General features: G+C 55.9%; 1 protein-coding gene across 2 annotated transcripts; it reads right to left on the reverse strand.

Annotated features, from left to right (window-relative positions):
• Nucleotides 1-1,371: 1,371 nt before the first annotated feature.
• On the reverse strand, nt 1,372-13,480 carry SAMD10 (sterile alpha motif domain containing 10). 2 transcript variants are annotated; one of them, XM_059862776.1, is made up of 5 exons: nt 13,394-13,480; nt 7,919-8,112; nt 4,412-4,580; nt 2,920-3,060; nt 1,372-2,641 (listed from the first exon to the last, which is right to left on the reverse strand). In XM_059862776.1, exons 1-5 carry the CDS (start codon nt 13,422-13,424, stop codon nt 2,577-2,579), a joined length of 600 nt encoding a protein of 199 aa, XP_059718759.1. In that variant the 5' UTR covers nt 13,425-13,480; the 3' UTR covers nt 1,372-2,576. The 2 variants fall into 2 exon arrangements, with proteins under 2 accessions (XP_059718759.1, XP_059718760.1); XM_059862777.1 differs by having other exon boundaries at nt 1,372-2,684.
• Nucleotides 13,481-22,670: the final 9,190 nt, after the last annotated feature.

A 22,670-nucleotide genomic window follows, 5' to 3' on the forward strand; every position in this document is an offset into this window, starting at 1 on the left:
GCCCTGTTTGTTTTGGGGCAGTGCCTGGAATATCCCTGGCAGATAAGTGCTGGACAAATAGAAGATATTTTTCTTGCTCGGCAAAAGATGAGGAGTGACCAAGTTGTGCCTCAGTCTGAGAGGATCCTGAGCAGCACCTTCTCCAGTTCCCAGGGTCCTGGTGCAATACTCACCACCCCAAATTCTCACCCGTGAGGACGACTGTCCTTCCTTGGATCCACCATGCAGATGCATTTCACTGTATGCCCACAGCTACTGAAGTCAAAACCACGTCAGGGCTGTCCTGGATGCATCCCTGCCGCCTTGGGAGAGTCCTGGGTGCCCCTTGAACAAGCCATGGGCATTAGGTGGCACCAGACACTGCCAGAGCAGTAGTTCAGAGCCAGCCTGGCAAGATGCTCTGCTCTCACTATCACCACCCTCATCAGAACAAAGACACCGAGCAGGGGACAGGGGGCAGGACAGCATCCTCCTGCCAGCCCTGGCTGCATTTCTTCACACTGCTCCTCCACCTCATCCTGTGCTGGTGGGTCTCAGAAAGATACCTGAACCCTATGGCTGGGGCTCTGGCCAAGTGCAATTGGTGGGGTTTCTGCATTCTTCCATGCTGAGGAGCTGGAGAGCCAGAGCATCCTCAGGAGCACAGCAAGGGGCAGCCAGGCTTTGGAGCAGCATCTGGGGGAAACCCTGCCTTTTCCAGAGGGTCCGGGGCAGCCCCAGCACTGTTCTGTGCACCCCAGCTGCATTCCAAGCCAGATCTCCACCAGCTTACTGCATGAGCCCCGCTGTAGCCTGGAGAAGGCATTTCTCCCCGTGCAGCTCCCGAGCTCTGGAGAGAAGCTCAGCGTCTCCCTCTAACGATGTGCACACACCTGCAGCCGTGATCTGCTCCTTGGGCTTCTGGCCCCCTCATCACCCCGCAGCTCCCCGTGCCTCCCCACAGCTCCCACTGCCCCACCAGGACCGAAACAAACCCCACCGTGGGCAAAAGGGGCTTTTTCCTGGCTTCTTTTTCCTTTCTTTTAAACTTAATAAATTCTCCCGGCTCCGTTGCTCCTCACCAGTCTCTGGTGAGGTGAGAAGAGCAAATTTTGCTGCATATTAGAAAAGGTCAGTATGGAATGAGGAGGAAATTCTAATTCCTGTGTTCTGGGGTACCCGGGGCTACACACAGCAAAGCCCTGGAGCTGCTTCCCTGCAGAGAAAGCTGAGGGTCACAGACCCCCAACTCACAGGCAGAGAGGGAAGATGTTCAGGCTAGCATGGAGGGATTAAGGGCTGTAGACATCTCCTGGGAATCCCCAGGAAGGACTGGAGGGACCAAACTCACAGGGCAGGTTCAGGTGTGGGAAGAGTCAGAGGAGCAGTGAGTTAAAATAACAGTCTCTAATTTATTACCAGCAGAGAAGCAGGTAGGAGATGCCCAGCCAGGGAGCACCGTGACCTACCTCCACATCCCAGTGCCCCAGGGGGTTTGGGTGCTGCTGGTTTTGGACCCCGATGACCTGCAGCCCTACCCTCATCACTTGAGGTGGAATGTGGGGAGGTGACAGCATCCACCCTGGCCAAAAATCCTGATTTACACGTGGATTTTCCTTATCTGCCCACAAGGGCAGTCTTGTAGCTCTATATGGGAGAGTTTGGGAGATGGGGACCTAACAGCAAACACTTTCACTGTAATGATGGTGAAGGTCATCAGGAAGGTGTCTGGCTTTTGTGGCACCATCGCCAACCCTCGGGTAGGAGGTCAGGACAGGAACCTGCCAATGCCTGGATGAGCTGGTGGGATCATGGAACAGAGCAGGACCAGGCATGGGAGCAGGGGAGGACCTGGCACCCAGGGTTCTCCCAGCCCCACCCTGGGCAGAACCCACAGCCACCCAGCAGCACCCCTGCCTGCTGCCCCCAGCCCCTGCACGGGCTCCCCCTCTGCCTGCGGATGAAGGATGAGCTCTTGGCACGGCTTCCTCCGGGCCATGGCACCCTCCTGGTGCATCCAACCTGCTTTTACTTGCAGATTTTCCAGCTCTGATGATTCAGCTCCCTTTTTAACTCACCAAGTGGAGCTGGGTGCTGGGGTCTTGGCCCCGCTTTGAATTTTTTGGCTGGTTGTATCATCTTATTTGCTACCGATAACGTCACCTCCCAGGACGCTGGAAGGCAGCCCAGTCTGATGAGGAAACCAAAGCTCCCTAAATAAGCTCCGAGGCATGGACACGAGTTTCTGGGTGTTGGGATGTTGCCCAAGTGCATAATGCTTCAGTGTCCTGCACATGGCTCCGAGCTGTCCCTGGAATCACTGCATTCCCTTTCTCCACAGTGCTGAGCCCTGCCTTTTGCTGTCTCCTTTTTTCCATCTCTTTCCCTGTGAACCATCAGGCTCAGGTGGATGGAAGTTCATCATCCGTCCCAGCAGCTGGTTTGCTGATTTTCCTCCAGCCAAGAGCCATGTCTGCTGGAAGAAACCTTCCATCCCCACACAGGAATGTATTCCTTTAAAAGAAAGAGAAGGAAGAAGCAGGAGAGGAGCCCTGGAGTGTCTGGGAAGCTGTCTCTTCTTATTCCAAGTGTGTGGCTCAGGTCTCATATCGGCGATGCACAGCCCATCCCAGCGGAGCTCGGTTCACAGTGTTGGTGCAATCTGCCAAACAGACGGATCAGCTAGGAGACATTTCCAAAAGAACCTGGAACAAGGTGGGAGAGGAAGGAATAAACAGCCTGCAGGGTGGCACATCTCAGCTCACCCACTACCAGCCCCAGAGAATCTCTTCCCTTCCGTGCAGAAGGCCACTGACGGATTTTGGGCTGCTTGTGGCAGCCTGGCCCTGTGCATCACAGGTCCCTCCTGTGCTCCCTGAATGGCCCCATAACCCGTCCTTGGTGCCACAGCCCAGCCCCGGGCTGCCCTGTTGGCCCTACCTTGGCTGAGCAGCTGCAGGTTCCGCACCTCCTCGCGCACCTGGAGCTGCAGGACCTGCTGCAGGACCTCCTGGCGCTGCGCCTCCAGCGCGATCCCCATGCGCTGCAGCTTCTCCCCGTTCAGCCGCAGCAGCGCCCGGCCTGCAAACACGGAATGGCTCGGTGCCCCACCAGCCCAAAGGGTGAAGGGATGACCCCAGGAAAGGGCAGCACAAAGGGGAACCCATCAGCATGGAGGAATGAGGAGGGAGTGCTCTCTCACTGCCTGGAATAGTGCGTGGAGGGACAGGATGAGGGGGAAGGACTGGCAGAGGATAGGGTTAAACTGGATGTTGGGAAGAAATTCATTTCTGTGAGGGTGGTGAGGTCCTGGCACAGATTACCCAGAGAATATGTGGCTGCCCCACCCCTGGAAGTGTCCAAGACCAGGCTGGACAAAGCTTAGAGAAGCCTGGTCTAGCAGAAGGTGTCCCTGCCCAAGGCAAGGGTGTGGAATGAGATGAGCTTTCAGGTCCCTTCCAAACCAAACCATTCTGGTTTGTGATGTCCCTTTCAGACAGGGCCGAGTGGCAACTCATGTCCCCAGCCTCTGCCAGGTGTCAGCAGCACAACCCTGTGAACCATCCCCGCAGGCAGCAACTTTTAATTCTCTGCTCCACCTCCCAGATGAGGAGATGTTTTCTGAGCACAGGGTCCCCACGCAGGCTGCTCGTCCCGGGGCAATGACTGGGGGTTCCCATCACAATGCATTAGTGCTCCAGTCCCCGCTGAGCCACTTCCCTCCAGTCTGGGGCTATTACAGGAGGGATTTTAAACCAGCTTTTGTCCTTGCTTTATAGCATACACTCACTAATGCTGCCTTTGTTGCCTGAGCAAGGGCTGGCTGAGCTTTTGCATTAGGGTTTTGCAACCCCCCCAGGCAGCTCCTGCCCTCACTTCCCTGCCACCATCCCCTGGCCCTGGCAGAGCTCAGTCTGGCCTTGCACATATTGAAGTTGGGCTGGAATGATGCTCTTACACACAGGGCAAAGCCACTGTCCCCAGGGAGCAAAGGGGAGGGAGCAGATCCTAGAGGTGAGTATGCTTGAAGGACTTGATTGGGAGCTGGATTTGGACCTGGACAAAGACCTTTGAAACTTGGACTCCAACTGGGCAGAGATTCTTCTCTTCTGCAAAAATTTTCATTATTTAAAAAACTTAAAAAATACTACTATTATATTAAGCTAGGTGATGAGAAGACTCTTCCCTGTCTTATAAACCAATTTAATATTTTTAAAGAAACTCCAGCCTGTCCTGGAGCTCACCCTGGTGGCAGATGCCTCCTGCCCAGCCTGAGCCAGTGTTGCTGTGTCCTCTGCTCTCACCCTGGCTGCATCTCATGGGGAGAGGGGACAGAAATGGGGGCTATGTCTATCTTCTGAACCACCGATGTCCAAACAGCCTTTCCCAGGAGCATGTGCTAATGGCAAATGGTCCAGAGGACACTCTGTACCTGTGATGGCGTGGTGGGAGAACGCCTCGACGTAGATGAGATAGTTGTGTGGGCAGTGCTTCTTCAGCCATTTGCACACATCCTGCTGGGTCCACAGCACCACTGGCTTGACCAGGCTGCCCAGCGTGGGGCTGGTGTGGTAGATGCCATAGTGGTCACAGCCACGGACCTGAGGGGAGTGGGAGGAGAGAGCCTTAGTGGGATTCAACCCTGGGAGGAGGAAAACAGAAATCAGTCCATGGGGATGGGGGAGATGCTGGTTGGCAGCATAGGATTGTGGTGACACTGGCAGACTTTGTCTCTCTGGCATCTCTGGGCTCACCCTGAAATCAGAGGAACCAGTAAGGGAGGAAGGGAGAGTGGGGATGGGAGGTCGAGTTTGTTGTGCTGCCATATATAGACATTTTAAACTTCCCAGCTCTCCTGCTGCGGACAAGAGACCCAACTCCCCTCCCCTATGCATCTCCCAGCCCAGCAGACTATTGCACAGGCTCAGGAGATGTCCTGGGGTCCTCAGGACCCCCATCTCACCAGGCAGAGATGGGCATTTGCTGGAAGCTCTCGGTGGGGATGAAGCCAGTGAGATCCTGGTGCAAAGCCATCCCCACCAGATGCTGGTGCTGGTGCAAACTCATCCCCACCAGCAGTCCCCAGGAAAGCAGCCAGGAGCCAGCTGGTGCCCTGGAGAAGGAAGGACTCTCTCTTTCTCTCCCTCTCAACCCCCTTCAACCCTGAGATGACAAGTCACAACAAGGTCCTGCAGCCTTGCACGTGTCCAAGGCCACCTCTGAATCCTACAGCTCTTCCTGGGGTGCTGCTATGCTCAGAGACAGCCAGGCTAAAGCAGAGTCACAGTCCCCAGCACTCCAGTGTGCCCTGGCCACCTCCACCACCTGCTGAGCTATGCCATGCACAGTGCCGAGCTGTGCCCACAGGGAGAGGGGGCTTCTCTGACAGCATCCTTCCACCCCACCGTCCCTGCCTCCAGCTGTCTGCTGCACTGGCCAGTCTCACTCTGAGCCACCCAGTCTCACCCTGAGCCACTTGGCAGCTCCATTTTCTCTCCCCCATCACAGCTACTTTGGCCTCACAAGGTTGTTGCAGCCTGGACTTATCTCATACAGAGCAAGTCACTCATCTTGGGCTGTGGCTGCACAAGGAGCAAGCTTGCTTCTCCTAGGGAATCTTCCAGGCTGGCTGGGAAATAGGGCTGGAAGATGCAGGAATCTCCCTTTCCCTGTTTTTAGCACCCAGGAGGGATTGGTGAGCTCTCCACTGCTGGTGATGCTGAGACTTCATCCTTGAGCAGCACCAGCAAACATCACTGCTCCTAAGCATCCCCTTGTGCCCAACCTGCTGGGACTGTCCTGGGCTGGATCACAGCAAACTAGGGTGAAAAGGCACCCCTGCTTCCCAAAGCACAGGGGGACTGGACTACCAGGGCTCACCCATGGCCCAGGCACGGTGGGGACAGGGTAGGAATAGCAGCTGGTGCACGACACACAGGCACAGGAAAGGTCGGCAGCGTGCGGCCCACGGTGTGCCAACATTGACCTCTGCCTGTGAACGCTGGCTAATTAAGCATGTCTAATAGAGGAGCAGGATAATTAGTGTAAGAGGGACTCCAGACATCCCTCAGTCACTGAAACTGACGACACATTCCTGAGAGATGCTGCAGAGGAGGCAGTGGAGGGCAGCTGGGCTGGGATGGGCTCCCTGCCCCATGCCAGGCATTGCCACGGAGCATGGCCAACCTGGTGGGGCTGCTGCCTGTGCCCAGGAGAGCCTTTGAGCTTGGAACAGAACTGCTCCTCAAGCAGAGCTCGTTGGGAACATCCAAGCAAGAGGGAAGAAGGCGAAGTTGGGAGGCTGCACAATAATAAGCAAGGAGTCCGACTCCAAAACAGATGGAAAATCCAATAGGCAATGCACAGGACTCAGTTTCTGAACCAAACCCTCACCTTTGGGGGACACCCCGGCAGCTGCCCGGCTCCACCAGACGCATCCCAGGAGTCGCCTGCCTGCGGGAGCAGCCCCAGCCCACGCCGGCTGCGCAGCTCCTTCACACTTGGCTGAGCGCGCCGGAGAGTGTGCCGTGGGGGGGAGGAGGAGGAGGAGGAGGAGGCGGCGATTTGCTCTGGATTCACTAACGAGTGATGATGAGAAGCGGAGGGGCTGGGGGGAATAACAACCAGCTTCCCGGGAGCTTACCGCGGGCTTCCCACAGCTATTATCCAACTAACCCTCCGAGGCACGGGGGAAGAGGTGGCAAACAACTGGCAATTTCCCTGGGCACGCACACGGCTGCACGCACATCACTCATCAGACACAGCCCTGCACCGGGGACCGTCCCAGCATCCCCAAACCCCACGCTGCCTGCTCGGTGTGCATTCCCCCTCCCCATGGAGGATCCCCAAGTGAGCCCTGCGCTCCCCGGAGGGGTAGGGGAGGTGTAAAGGGATCATGGGTTTGTTTTCCAGCCGGCTGAGCCTCGCTGTCTCTCTGATAAACTCTCAGCCGTGAATATAGAGCGCCGGTGTGGAGGAGAGCAGGCAGGAAGGCTGGGAGGCTGCTCTGGCAGGAAGGCAGGAGGTGGCTGGGGGAGCCGGGGGGTGGGAGCCATCCCCGGGCACTGCAAGGAGCAACTTGCATCACCTCCCTTCGCTCTGGCATTTTTCTTTGCTTATGGCAAATTAAGAACCTTTCACTAAATCCTTCTGGGCAGCACATAGAGGTGGAGGAGGGAGAACCATGATAAGCCACAGCTGGCAGCTGGATGGTGGCTGGCGTGTCCCCATGCAGGAGCCACCTGGAGGTGATGGGACAGTGCCACCAGCACATGGGACATTGTCTCCCCTGGACCTGCTGCTCCTGCGAGCATCACGACCATACCCATCCCCACGGGGTCTCTGCTCCCTTCTGAAGCCAAACCAGACAGGAGGCCCTGTGATACAAAAGCATCTCCATGCTGGCAGCTGGAAGCCAGGCAGTTGGATTTTCCCTCTTTTCTTTCCAGCATTCACTGTCTGGATGTGCCACTCTGAACCCGACTCCCAGGGTGTTAAGGAGGAGCTGGGAAGCACCAGGAGCCACCTGCAGGGCTAATATTTCTTCCTGTGTCTGTGCAGCAGTGAATGGATGGAAACCTTTGGCTCACAGTCCCCACAATACCAAACCTGGCTAAGAGACACACACAAGCTCTCAGCAATTTGAAGGCATTATAAGGAATTTGGTCATGGCATACTTAATGTAAAATGGTATTAAGTCCCAGCTGCAGGTGGGAGGGCAGGTGATGCACGGAGGGGAGGTGACACAGAGAGCTCACCCCAGCACAGCACGAGGCCTGATGGAAACACATGATGTTGTTTACATATGTCACTGTAACTAAACGCCCAGAAATCACGAGAACTTCCAGCAAAACAAGATCTGAAGGCCTGATCCTGCAGGGAAGGAGGGGATCTGGCAGACACTGTGCTCCCCTGGGCGTGCCTGGGGGGTGTGGGGTACCTGCGAGCCGTCGGTGCCCGGCTGCCGCAGGAGTTTGACGGTGCGGCCGCCGTCGGGGCGCTGGCTGCGGCCGTCGTGCCAGGTGAGGCTGCTGCCCGCGGCGCGCTGCAGGCGGTAGCTGAGGTTCTCGGCCGACACCGTGTGCTCCAGGAGGCTGCGGCAGAAGCTGAAGTGAGCAGAGGCGGCAGCGGCGGCTGCAGAGGGAAGGGGGGTGAGAGACGGCCATGGTGCCCATCCACCCCATGCCGGGGCACCCAGAAGTGCCTTTTCTACCCCACGGAACCTGCTGAACTCAGGCCGTGGGCCCCTCTCTCCAAAAACTCCCCGTTCCTGCCTTCCTTCCCCATTGCCAAGAAGAAAATCCACCAGCCCAGGAACCGCCAGCTGGCGCTGGGATCCAGCAGGCACCCGATGAGATGTTTGCCCACACAAACCCCTCAGGAGCGACGTTTGTTTTGACACCCACCAGCCGAGCAGACGCGGGACCTGCAGCTGATCCCCGACACGTGGTGAGAACCTCCTGCTTGTCACTGACACCCTGCTGGGACAGGGACCGGGAGGAGGCCCAGGGCAGCTGCTTCCCATGGTCCAAGCTGACAGCAAACTGCCACCACCAAGGGAAGGGGAGCAGAGAAACCCTCCCTAGGCAGCCTGGTGGAGAAGGGAATGCAGGCTGGTCCCCCAGCACAGACCATGGGTTCCTGGGGACAGCTACAGTCCACTCCAGGGCCATACACACACCAGCCCTTCAATGGTGACCACAGAGATATTTATCCACAACAAGCACTTTTTGTCCCTTATTCATAGAATCATAGGATATCCCGAGTTGGAAGAGACCCACAAAGGTCATCAAAGTCCAATTCCTTGTGTTTTAACAAGCTGGGGGTGTTGGGGTTACAATGAGGTTGCAAAGCTTCCCTTTGAGGGGGGCTGAAGGGACCCAGCTGCCACAGGAGGAGGGTGAGTGGGTATTAGGGGCTCACGCCCTGTCTGCTCCAGATAAAAGCCAGACAGCTTGACATAAGCAGCTCTGATCTGCAGAAGCAAAGACTGGAGCATCCCCCAGCTCACCTGCTCCCACCACGGGGAGTCAGGCAAGTCATGAACCACCTCCAAGAGCAGAACACCCCTCCAAGAGCAGAACAGCACCCAAAGGAGACCCACTTCCAGGACAAACCACCCTGGGAGAGCAGGAGGGCTGGAGAAATCCTGATGCAGCTCATTTTCCTAATTAGTGCATTTTAAGGGGGAAGAGGTTTCAAAGAAACCACTCAAGTACACCTTTATGCAATAGGAGAACAACTGGCCAAAAAAAGTCAACATAGAGCAAAAAAGGGTTGTCCCACTATACCCAGACAACATCACACAGTGTTGTTTCTAAAACACACCCAGCAGGAAGCATTGCCATGGGGAACCTGAGGCAGGGAACCTGTATGATGGCTGGGGAAGTGATTTTAGAGAAAACAACGTGGAGGCAGATCCATGGAGAGGCTCAGTGGGGAGCAGAGGCAGGACTGGTAGGGGTGGTCTCTGCACCTGTCCTGGGTGATTTCCAACAGTCTCAGACAGCCTGGGCCTGTCAGGTGAGGACCAGAGCAGGCTGTGCTTTCTCCAGCCAAGGATGTCTGAGGTGCCACTGTCCTGTCCCTGTCACCCTGAGCACTGCAGCTGTGCTGGGATACCTCCGAGCTGGAACCTGCCCATCCCACTTGGTGCTGTGGCAGATATAAACCTGGCAGGTCTGGAGGGGTTGCAGCCAGAGTTGTGTCCTCCAGCTGTGCCAGGGCTTCCCCAGGACTTGTTACAGAGAGTAGAGGGAAGGGGGATCTGGCCACCAGCAGGACCCATATCCATAGGGAGCTAGGGAGCAGCTGCCTCCAGCAGCAGGACATCTCTGCTCCTGCAGCAAACTCTGCTGGAGGCAACACCAGGAGTGGGAGCAGATGGGAAAGAGTGAAAGTGGAAAGGAAAAATGAGCTGGGAAGAATGGCAGCTCCGGGAGCTTTGGGGGCATGGCTGTCCATTGGAGCAGACAGTGGCTGCCCTGCAGCCCAGAGGCCCTGGCTCCAGCAGCTCCTCCACAGTCTCAGCTTCCCCAGCCCAGCCCTTGCATCCCAACTTTCCAATCACCTGGCAGCACCCGACATGGGACAGAAGGGAGGGTGAGCAGGGCGTGTGGGAACATTGTGGATCAAGGGAAGGTTGGGGACAGAGGAGCCCCGTGTCAGGACAGCCCTGGGCTAGCTCCACACAGGGACATGGGGGTGACATCCAACACGGGCTCTCCTTTCCGTGCCCTGCCCAGGGAGTACCCGGAGCATCCCCAGGAGCAACCAGCCGCCCTCCATCCCCTCCGCCCATCTCCGCTAAGCCGGAGGCTGTGCCCTCCGGCCAGGAACGCGCATGCAGAACCTCCCCCCAGGCCCGCCGGCCCCACAGCCCCCCGGCCATGCCCTGAAGACCCCTCACCTGGCTCGGGTGGTCCCTGCGAGCTGCGGATGGTGGAGACGCAGCAGAGGGATGGCCGGCCCTGCTGCATCTCGGCGGGAGGAGGGATGCGCGTGAGCGCTCGGCACCGCTGTCACGAGTGCGGCTCCATCCCTGCCTCCCCTCATACCTCGTCCACACCTGACTGATTCCCCCGAGCGCCTCCCTCCCACTGCCTCTGAGCGCCGGCTGCAGGCTCATCCCAGCTCCGGGCTGCCCCGAGCCGCTCTCACATGGGCAGGGGGGTGAATGACAATGACACCCCCTCCCTGCTGCCCCGTGGGCGTTTGATCCGGGGAGATGCTGGGCGCTTTCCTCTCGTGCTCCCGCCTAATCCCGCGGCAGGGCCAGCTGGCACTGGGGTGGGCAGGAAGCCTGGGGGGCTGCTGCAGGGGACACTGCACCCAGCGGGCATCAAAGGGCCCGAGCGAGCCGTGGCACGAGTGTGGCAGCACCGGGGCACCGCTGGTTTAGGGCGGTCGGGTGCAGGGGGAAAGCGAAGAAGGAGCGGGGTGAGGAACAACCTGTACAGGAAGGGGCAGCAGGGCGCCGTGCGGGCTGCACCTGCTCCCGGCAGAGCTCTCATGGCCATGGTCGGGTTGGGGTCCCGGCAGAAGTGGGGTTCACACAGAGCAGAGGCTGTGCTGGGAATGCAGGAACGTCCAGGCTGGCTGAGCCCGAGCTGGAGTGGGGAGAGCTCAGCTCAGCTCCCCAAACAGCCACTGTGATCCCACTATTCCAAGTCCCTGCCAGCTGGTCTCGGGTCCCTGTGCCCCTCTGCCTGTACCCGTGAGTGACATCCCACTGCCTGCTCGCCGCAGGGGCATCGCTGCCGGCTTGTTTCCATGGCTCTTTGATCCATTTTGGGCATCTCTCCAGCCACGCAGGAGGGGGAGGCCAGGTCCGGGTCACCGCAGGGAGACCAGCAGCGGTGGGACAGGGACAGCCACGGCTTCCTCCCCAGGCACGGCTCCCGCTCCCATTCCCTCTCCAGACAGTTTTATGGCTGGTGAAACGTGAGCGCTGGAGAGGCTCAGAGCAGCAGCTGCTGGTGAGGAGAGGGACGGGAAACCTCCCGGGGCTGGGCACCTCGGGGCAGGATGTGGCAGCATTCCCCGGCAAAAGCATTTCCGTGTGGGTGCCGAGTTGCCCCGGGCTGATCATTACCAGCAAACCGGCTGCCAGGGGACTTTCCGCGATACTTCCTGCTCGCAGGTGACCGCGACCTGCCCAGGGAACACGGTGGCAGTCAGCCAAGCTGCAGGAGGAGCAGGCAGGGGCACAGGGGAGCCTGGACAGGCAAAGACTCCTGTTCTGTCCTCTGCCACCACTTCTCATCACGGCCTCAGGAGCATCCCCGTGTCATCCCGAGCGTGTCATTCCGAGCGTGTGGCTGTCCCCCTCCAGATGGGGCCATGTCTGCAGGCAGCTACGGTGGGGGCAGCCAGGCTTCCCGGGATTAATGGGAGAAGCTTGAGACAAGCTCCACGAGGAATGAAATCACTTTGTTGGCTTGCCTGGCTGCCCGTGTGTGAGGACCCTTAAGGGTGGGTCCTCACAGCGCATTTGGGAGGGAAAGAGACGTTTAGCACCAAATAAAACGAGGGATTTACCTATAATTGGAGGTGAATTTGGGGAGCTGGTCACCTTTCTTGTGTTCCTGCAGGCAGGTGAAGGGTGGATGGGAGCAGAAGTGTCTGAGGACTCCTTGAACTCTCTGAGGACCTAGGGAATTTGCTCAACTGAGGGAGCAGCTTTGTGAAGAACTCATCCTGCTTTTAGTGGTATCTGCTGAGCCATGAGCTCAGCTGGCATTGCCATTGCCCTGGTCCCCTCTGTCCCTTCCATGTGACTTCACCCTGGTGCAGGAGCCAGTGGAGCCTCCAGGGATGATCATTCCAGTGATGCTCTCTGGGATCCCCACACATCCCATCTTTGAAACTGTGCCTATAGGATGGACCAGGTCCTGTCCTGAGCTATTCCCTAAGATCTGAGGAAGATGGAACCAGACTCAGAGAAGACTGACACCCCCTCCAGCCTCTCCAGATTCCCTTGGCTCAGGCCCTGGGTGTGGCGTGTGTCACCCCAGCCCTTCCCTCTGGATTCTCGGCTTGCAGAGATGAGATGGGAGCCCCAGCCAGAGCTCATGCTGGTGGCTTCCCACTGCTGGTGCCTCCCGAGGACAGAGGAGGAAGGGAACAAAAGGCAGATGTCCTTTCTGTCCTCTCTGTGCAGCACAGTGCGTGCCCTGGGCACGTGCTGAAGGAGTGGGCACAGTGTTTGGGGGGAATGTTCATGCCTTTGGGATATCTGTGCTCCTGAGATTCCCAGGGGTACTGCCAGGAGGTCCCTGAGCACCCCTTGATAGAGGACTTCTGTAGGGATGGACAGTGTGAGAGTGTGGAGTGAGGGCAGTGGGCAGGACTCCGGGTGGCTCTGGGCAGGTTCTCCTGGCAGGTGTGGGAGCCCACAGGCACGGACACCCCTGTCTGCAGCGAGCCCCCTTCCACCTTGACATGCTCTTCCTGGGGGTCCTGCCCTGCTCCAGCAACCCCAGGCCTGCCTGCCCTGTCCTCACACCTGCATCCCTTTGCTGTAGCCAAATTTTCCAGCCTATTTCATTGGTACACCACAATACCAAGGGTAGGGCACGGGGACAGACTCTCCCCGGAATGGGGCGGTAAAGGGGAATGAGGAGGGACTGACTCCCGGGATGGAGAGGAGAGCACTGGGGATGGAGGGCAGGCAGACCCCCGGAATGGAGGGGGCAGCACCGGGGGAGGGATAAAGAACAGACCCCCGGCATGGAGGGAGCAGCACCGGGGGATGGAGGATGGACAGAACCCCAGGATGGAGGGGAGAACATCGAGGGGAGATGGAAGGCGGCCCCTGGGATGGAGCGGACCGCCAGGTCCGTGCCCGCCGCGTTCGCGGCTGAGGGAAGCGCGTCCCGCCGCGCACCTGAGCCCCCCCGCCCGCGCCCGGTACCTTCCATGTCCTTGGGCCGGCCGCAGCTCATCCTCCGGCAGCGGCGCCGCGCTCGGGCGGGGACGGAGCCCCGCGCCCCCCGCGCCGCCGGCGGCACCGGGCGCTCCCGCCCGCCCCGCCCCGGTGTCCGCGCCGGGGGCGGCGCCGCCATCCGCCACCCCCGGGGGCTCCGCCCGCCGCCGGCCCCGCGCTGCCGCCCGCCGCGAGGATCCCCGAGCATCCCCCCGTTCCTGCCGGGACTGCGGGCATCACCCCCCGATCCCTGCCCGGGGCATCATCCCCGCTGTCTCTCTCCAGCTGGGGGAACGGGTCCTTGGGGACAGCAGGGTGCAGTGGGCACCATGGACAGGTTTTCGCCATGTTTGCAGTGGGCACAGAACGGAAAGCACCTGGTTGTTCCCTCCACCCCAAATGTCTCTGGTCTCTCCGACCTTCAGCTCCCTGGGTGGGGGACGCAGAGGAAGGTGCTCATCCCCGTGGGTGCTGCTTGAGCTCTGGTGGGTGGTCTCAGCATGAGTGGGTACCCACCAAACTGGGGCTTGGCACACCAGTATGGAGCTAAACGGTGTCACCAGCACCTGTCACTACCCCCGGTGACAATCCCACAGGTATTTTTTTAGGTGCCTGCATTCAGTTGTCACACTGACCCAGACAGGGACTGACACTGCCAGCCCCTGCAGCCACCAAGGGACTGGGGTCTGGCTGTGTACCCTGTGCTCATCCTGCCCCTGGCTGGGAGAGGGCTGGTGGCACCTCTGGCTGCCCAGGACAAGGACAAGCAGATGCCTGTGCTGTGATACTCCACCTTCCCAAGGGATCCCTGTCACAGACCCACTTCAGCACAGAGCAGCATCCTCACCCATGTTTTAAGAGGAAGAGCACTCAGCTTAAGCACATTGTGTGATGATCACTGCCCTGTGGGCTGGGAAGGTGCAGCAGGTGGCAGTGACCTTGCACAGCCTGGGGTAGGGTTTGTGTGCCTGTTCACCAGCCTTGCATAGCTACGGCATAAAACCCTCTTGGATCCGGGCTGTGCAGCTGTGTGTGTAAGAGTGCAGCACTTGCCAAAACTAAATTCAGCTCCCCAAATCAATAGGAGCTTTCCAAAGTTTTGGATGCTCAATCAGGAGCTGCTCTGGATGAGGCTCAAGCCCCTGACAAGGCTGGATGCTGGCTCAGCTCTGTGCTGGGAGCTGGCCAGGGCTGACACATCCAGCAAGCCAACCATGCTGCCAGGCAGGGAGCAGGGACATTGAGCCACAAACCATGCGTGTAGGGGGGACATCAGACCCCAAACCTTGACTGTAGCCTGCAAAAATCCTTTGAGAATTCCTGGGGGGAGTTGGCATTTCTCCTCTGGCTTCAAGAGAGCGGGCAGAGCAATGCTGCTTGTTGCAGGCAGATAAAGAAAGAACGTGTTCTCCATCCCTTTGAATTTCCCATTTCTCCTGCAGCCTTTGTCTGCACACAGAGCTTTTGAGCCATGGCAGAAATTTTCCAAGAGAAATATGGTTAAAGAGGGGCCTTGGCAGGAAAAGGCTGATGTCGCTTGAGAAATGTGTGCAGATTACACCAAGCTGTTATTAAAAATAAGTGCTGTGCTGTTTCCAGCCTTTGCTTTCTGTGATTTTTCTGGTAGCAATTGCACTTCTCCAGCAAAAGGTTCAGTGTCCAGGGGATGGAATTTATTTCCTCCTCATCTGCAAGAGAGCCTGGTGCCAGCCCAGTATCCCAATGCCTGGGGATACTGTGGTGGGGTTTGGGTGCCTGGGGAAGTTCAGACTGCTTATCCATCTGAAATTCCAAAGGATTTTCCGAAAAGCCTTGAGCCTGGGGAGGGTTGGTGGTGTGGTCTCCACACCTGCTCCATGCTCCAGCCATCCTTGGTTTTACAGCATTCAGCATCACTCTTGGGCTCACTCAATCCCTCCCGTGGTGAATCATCTTTTAAACAGCCCCAGCAACTCTGTCTTGGGTTTTGGTCTGACTCTGGGTCTTTTCATGCCTGGTTAAGGACTTCCCACAGTTAAACAGGAGTTAAACAGCAGGAGTTAAACAAGTTTTTAGGGAAAGCTCTAAACCAAGATGCAACTTGGGGCACTCAAAACACAAGCCAGGGCTTTTTTTCCCAAGGCAGTGACGGTGTGGGAAGGGGACAAGCTGGGGACAGTTGCTGCAGTGAGCTCTAGACCAACAGGCTTCCCCTGCACATGCCCATAGATTTGGGTAGGGAGAGCACCAGTGTTCCCGTGGGTCCCACCCCTCCCCAACACCCAGCTCTGCAGAGGGTGTGAGGCTGGGATGATTCAGCACGTTCGTTTTTCAGAGAATAAAGGAAGTAATTAAACATCAGCTTTCCTCCCGCCGCGCCCCGCGAGGATGAGAGGGAGGAGATGAAAAGCCTTCAGACGGAAGTTATTTGTCCAAGGAGAAAAGTGGCTAATTTCTCTGGTGCTTTGCTTGTCTGCTCGTTAATGAAAACCGCTCATCAGCAGGAAAAGGGAGCACCCAGCGAGGGGGAGGAACCAGAATCACACATCCATCAGTGGCTGAGCACGTGGTCTTGGTGGCCTTGGGACATCCTGCTCTGTTGGGATGTCACCTCCACAAAGCCCCCCATGGCACCCAACCACAGGCCTGGGGGCTGTGAATGCAGCTGGGTATTGGGCCCCCCCCTCACTGCACCCCATGGGCTGGGAACAGACACTCTCAAGCTAAACACCTTGGAAAGGTTTTCCCAAATCCCAACACCCCTCCCCTACCCGCTCCCCCCTCAATTTTTTGTGCAAAGACTTCAAAATGAATTTGTTGAGGCACTTGCAGGGAGATAGAATCGAAAACAGCTTCGTGCTGAAGCCTCCTGCCTGGTGCGGGCTGATGGATGGTGCTTATCTCAACCAGGCATGGAAATATTTAGTGTTATGAAAATCTCTCCCTGAAAAGAATTTATTTTCATGCTGATAATAAAAGAACCAAGGCTCAGCGTTGGAGGGTGGGGATGCTGCAGGTCACATTGGAGCTCTGGCTTATGGAGCCCAGGAGGAACCTGTGCTGCCCTCTGGCCCCTGGCTGGGCAGGTGACCCTCTTGTCACTCACAGTGTGACATCTGCACCTTCCCAAGGTTTGTGGTTTACTAGCAGAGGGCATCCAAGGCATTGCTCCCTCTTTGCTGCTCTCTGGCACACAGAGAAGGGTTGAAACAATGAAAGCTCTTCCATTTGGAGGTTTATGTAGATATATTTCTAATTGGATTTTGACATGTCACGGTTATTTTCAAGGCAGTCTGTAATTATTTGAGAGCCTGATCACCTCCTTTCCTTCAGAACAGGGGACTGGCTTTTTTCTTTTTAATATTGTTTCCCCAAGTGAAATTGTGAATTTGCAACTTAATCCAATCAGAAGACACAAATGATGTAACTCTGCAAGGACACGGCAGGACGGCAGGATCCACCTCTGCCAGGTTCCCAATCGATGCCCAGCAAGGGCAAAACACATAAGAATAATATTTTAATTGTTTTTTGTATTAAAAAAAAAAGCATTTTAAGAAAATCATGGGTACTTGATGGGGTGGGGAGGTTTTGCTGGCCCTGCACTAGCTCAGCCCACCCTGTGTTGAGATTGTCTCACGTCCAGCTGCAACTCTGCAGCAGCTGAATGCTGCTCTCTGGCTTTTTTTGTCCCAACTGAAACCTGATGAAATTGCCACTAATTACAGAGTTTTATTTTTACATGTGTTGTAATTTTTTGGGGCCAAAAGAATTTCATCCAGCTCCATCTGCTCTCCATTAGGGAACTGAAGCTCAGGCAGGACGGATCCTCCCATCCCCACCAGGGCTCTCCCCAGGTTGGCCACTGCCACCATCCCAGTGCTGCACTTGTTATTCCAGTGCCCAGAATGAGCTCAAATGAAAACCATTACCCAAGCAGAGTTTTCCAGCATCTCACAGCTAATGACCATACACCACCCTGCTGCATCTTAACAGCCTCAAGTTCTTATTTTCTCCAAGCCCGATTTCAGGGCTCTGGGCTGCATTCAATTGCTACTGAATCCGATTTATTATTTACATTGCAAGGTACAGCTTGGCATGAATTGATTTGCTGTGCTCTGATTGCCACTGCATGCTGCTCTGGGATCTGGGAGCTGGCTGCTCATGCAGCCAGGCTGCAAAATCTGAAGTTAGGGAATGCCAGAGTTCAAACTGCCCAGTGCTCTGTGTTCTGCTCTCAGCTTTCTTGTCTCTCTCAGGATGCAGGGAGTTCTGGTCCCAGTGGGGGCAGTGGGATGGATTAACTGGTGCCCCCCAAGGGTTGTCACCCCAGTGCTGCAGAGATCACATGATTTTAATGGCACGCCTTACTGAAGAAGAAAGGTTTGGGGAATTGGAGAGGGCAAGTGACACTGGTTTTTAGGAAGGAGCCATGGATGGGAGTGCAGGACAGATGGAGAGAGCAGGACAGATGGAGAGAGCAGAAAGGATAGGGAATAACAAAACTGGGAAGCAAATGGGAGACTTGGTGTTTTGGGGGATTTAGCAGTTGGGGGATTTGTCACCACTTCACCTTTACTTTCATCATCATCTTCACCTTTGCCTTTGCCTTCACCTTCATCATCACCTTCACCTTCATTTTTGCCTTCACCTTCGCTTTCACTCCTTCCCCTGCCCATGGTAGGAGCTTGCACTACCTTGGGTGGCAGGAACGAGTGAAAATCCCCCAGACCCAAGCCTGTAACTCTGGGGCAGTGATGACCAGAGGCAGCAGCTTTGCTGATGGCTCAGCTGTGGGAGATGAACCTGGAACAGTGGAGGGCAGGACCATGGACACGCTGCCATTGGCACAGGGACCCTCCTCCCCCAACTCATCCAGCTGCCCAAATCACTGAGCACCTTGAGAAACTTTTGTCCATCTGCCAGGGCTCTTGACTTTGGACATTCCCAGATGAAAAGACAATTTTAAGGAATCCCATTTGGACAGCATCATTAATATTCTGCTGGCAAGACACTGTGCCCTTGAGCTCTCTCCCACGTGGGGATTCTTCCCAGCAAACCGGTGGCTGATGCCAGTTCCACTCTCTGGATTGCTGAGAGAGTGAGCCTTGTGCTGAAGACCCTTTAGGAATCTCTGCTAATTGTCACTGAGACCTCCAATGGCTTGGAGGTGACTCTCAAAGGCACCTCACTCCCTCCCAGCTGCTCTGGGATCTTGGCACCTACTGCTGCTGGCTCTGGCAAAATTCCCACCGCACGCCAAAGCTCGGTTTGGGGTGCAGAGTGGGGCAGATGCTGCAGATGAGTCCTCAGGGCACCTCTGCATCGTAGCATGGGACTAATTAAAACTTCAGAATGTATATTTACCTAATAGGGAGTTGATTTGTTAAGTAGGACATCCTGTCTTCAGAGGATTTCACGGCATCGGGTGATAATCAAGTGAGAACAGGCTCCAAAAGTGTTAATTTAGGAACTGAGACAACAGGGATTAAAAATAAGCCCTGTTTTGTTCTTCTCTTGCACTTCCACATCTGAAATCCAAGTAATCATCCCATTTGGGAGTGCAAAGCAATGGCACCACCACCCAGCAAGCACCACACTGGCTGAGGGTGCAAATGTGGGGCTTCAGTGGCTGAATTTGGGCTCTTTGCCCTCCCAGGGCTCAGCTGAGGAGCTCACGTTGCTCCAGGTATTCCTGGCACCTCTGGGATGTCCTGTCCCTGTGCCTGGCACTGGCACACAGGAAGAGGCTGGATTTCTGCTCAGGACTTGCAGGCAGGTGTTTTGCCACAGGGATTTTCATAGAATTGTGGAACAATTGGGGTTGGAATGAACCTTTAAAGTCCATCCCATCTCATTCCAAACTTCTGGCTTTTACAGGGGCACCTTCCACTGGACCAGATTGATCCAAACCCTGTCCAGCCTAACCTTGAACACTTCCAGGGATGAGGCATCCACAGCTTCCTGAACCAGTGTTTTACCACCCCTGCTGTAATAAAGTTTCCCTTACATTTAACCTAAATCTCCCCTCTTGTAGTTTAAAGCCATTTCCCCTTCTTCTATTGCCAGAGGCAGGCAGCAGGAAGCAGCACTTGGGAAGAGTCCCAGCACTGATCCTGCCCTGCGGATGCATTCTTGCAGTGCTGTGTGATATTTAAAAACACGGATTCCCAGCCTCGGGAGAGCCCCGGGGTTTGTTTTCCCGTTGTCCCGGGAGAAGCCGCCGCCGCCTCTGCTCTCCCCGGGGACACAGAGGCGGCTTTGTGTGACCGAGGGGCCGCGGTGACCCGGCCTTGGGCTGGGCTGCTCCTTGCTGGGCTTTGGGCTGGACCCCGATCCCAGTCCCTGGCAGGATCCGCCTTGGTGAGCTCGTCCTTGTGCTCAGCCAAGTGATTTTTTTCAGTTTCAAACCTTTGTGAGCGATTGTGAACGTTGATGCGCCCAGCATCCCCTCCCACCTCGCTTTCCTCAGCCACACACAAACAAACTGAGCTTGGGAAGTCCCAAAGCAGAAGTGGGATGACTCTGTGCACCAAGGAGAGAGGAGTGACCTGCTGTGGGTGGTCTCATCCCTCTGGGGTTTTATTCCCTCCCCAAAAACACCACCGAGGGTGGTAAGAAGCACTCTGCCAACATGCTGATCCAACAGCAGCTCCCTGCAGGTTAAAGTGAAGCATATTTGTAACTTCAACAGGGGCTGCTGCCCCTTCACCCCTTCAGATTTTGTTGCACCAGGGAGAAAACATCTTTTCTTCCTGCTTCACACTCTGCTTTAAGGTGTTTTGGGAGGACAGAGCAGTGCACAGGGCAGGTGTCTCATTCCTTCCCACCATGGGGATGGGCCACCTCCTGATCCTGATGATCCCAGGAGCAGCTCAGGGATTTCTCCCCCCCCACTTCCCACCCCACCACCCCCCAGTTGCATTAATCAGAATAATTGCTGATTAATTATCCTGTTGGGCTTTTGGCCACGCTCCTGCAGCAGCCCTGTGCCAGGCTTGGGTAGCAAAATGAAACCCAAGGAGAAACCCCTGGAGTGCCCAAAAAGTCGAGCTGGGCTGGAGAGGATGCCTGAGGGCTGGATCCTGACCAGCTCATCCCTGCTGTGTCTAGCACTGTGGGAAGGTCAGCCCAGGGCTGCCAGTGCCTCTGCTGCCCAGGCTTGGTGGGACACACACCCCTGCACTCACCAGGACATACCAACCACCCCCAGAGACAATTAAAGCTCATTTATGGTTGATTTTACTTAACCTATAAATTATTCTGAGTTTTTTTGTTGCGTAAGAGTTGCTGTGTAAAGAGAGAAGATTTACAGCCCTAACATCAGCCCCATTCTGGGGTCACCCTGCTGCCTTCCCTCGCCTCAGCTCTGTTTTTTAGGAGATTGTCCCAAAAGTGAAATTCCTGCAGCCTTCAGGGCCTCAGCAGAGATTGGGCACTTCCCTGCTGTCCCCATCCATCCATGGGTCAGGGAGGCTCCTGATGGGCTCCCCAGTCCTTCATCCTCTGGCAGGATGGTGGAACCCAATTTACCTCCAAAACCCCCCAAATTTACCACACCCAGCCCAGGGAAGACCCACTGGTGCTCCATGACATTGGGTGTGCTAGAACATGGATGCAGCTCTGGGTATTTAGAGGGATCTGGGCTCACTGGACAGGTTGGGGAGTCAGGGGGTCCCACACCTCTCCCTGATGCTGAGGATGCTCTGCCCTCACCCCAGGGTGGACAGCAGAGCTGGGACACTGCAGCCTCCCTTAGTCTCTGCCACCTCAACTGTTTGGCAAAAGGGATTTTATTTTTTAATTTTTTAATTTTTTTTTTTCCTCCAGCAAAAACCAAAAATAGATTGATGGGAAGCGGCTGGGGGTTGGGATGCCATTAGCATGCAAAATGGGGCTATTTATCTTCCCTGCAGCTGGGTTCTGCTCCCAGAGCTGGCAGGGAGCCTGCTGCTGGCAGGGGGCTGCGGGATGGGATGGCACCGTCCCCAGGACAGCCCCATCCCCTCCCAGCCCCGTCCCCATCAGGACATCAGCCCATCCCCGCTGCCCTTGTCCCTGTGTCTGTGACCCTGAGCCTCTCCCGAGGGACCAGGAGCTGTCAGTGCTCTGCTGGACACGGTGCCAGGCTCACCTGGACACTCCACAGGTGGCAGCTGATTGATCCTGAGCCCCATGTGGGTGGGTGAGGGATGCCTGTCCAGGGGTTCTGCTGGGGAAACTGAGGCAGGAGCTCCTGGGACACCCCCGGGAAGGAGGGATGGGAAAAACACCAATCACTTGTTTTTAAAATTTTAAAAGTTTAATGGTAATAAGATGGTTATAAAAATAATAATATCATTACAGTAATAATAATTTGGACAATTTGGATTAGGACAATACGAGACAATAGAAACAAAGAGTTACGGACGTCTGGGTACCTTTTTCTGGGCAGCATAAGCCCGAAAAAGGACCATTGTTAACAGAGGATTAACCCTTAAAAGCAATAGCCTGTTGCATATTCATTTTTTATATTATGTTATAACCTAAAACTATAGCTAACACACTACTGAAGAAAATTAATACAGCATAACTTTCTAACATAACACATATATTCATTTTAATATTTGCGAAAGCCAATCATAAAATACTCATTTTTCACAGGGATGAGCTCTGACCTGTACCCCTCACCCCTGGGGTGCCTTGGCATGGCCATCCCTGCTGTTACCACACAGCAGAGTTGGAAGTGAGAGACCCCTCAGAAGGAATGAGCAGAAAACCTGCTCATGAGGTGAAATGAGCAGAAATCTTCTGCTCCCAGAGATAAATGGGCTCGGAAATTTTTAGCAGGAGGAAATGGGGGAAGCAAGGCTCACACCTCACAGCCCTGCAAGCAAGGGCTGGGGACATAAGGGTGAGCAGCTTTGTCCAGCTCCAGCCCCTCCTGAGATGATCCCGGCCCTTTTCCCCCCTTTTTTGCCCCATTCTGCCTGGTGGTTGTTAAACACAGCTCAAAATTATCAGCTTTGCTCCTTGCAGGGCTGCTCGCCGCCTGGGGTGTTCCTTAGCCGTTACTCGTTTCCTATAACAATAAAAATAATAAATTACAATAAATGTTAAACTATAAATATTAAACTCCATGACAGTACAGCTCAACATCCCCAGGACCTTCATCCCCACCATCCTCTTTCCCTCTTTTCCATCCTCATCATCCCTGGCCTCCTCACCACGCCTCAGGACCTCCGCCTCGCCAGGGGGCGCGCTGCTCCCCGGCGGCAGCGGAAGTGCCGCTCTGCCCTCCCGGGCAGCC

This window comes from Haemorhous mexicanus, chromosome 18 (genome assembly GCF_027477595.1).
Source record: "Haemorhous mexicanus isolate bHaeMex1 chromosome 18, bHaeMex1.pri, whole genome shotgun sequence".
Classification (NCBI taxonomy): Eukaryota; Metazoa; Chordata; class Aves; order Passeriformes; family Fringillidae; genus Haemorhous; species Haemorhous mexicanus.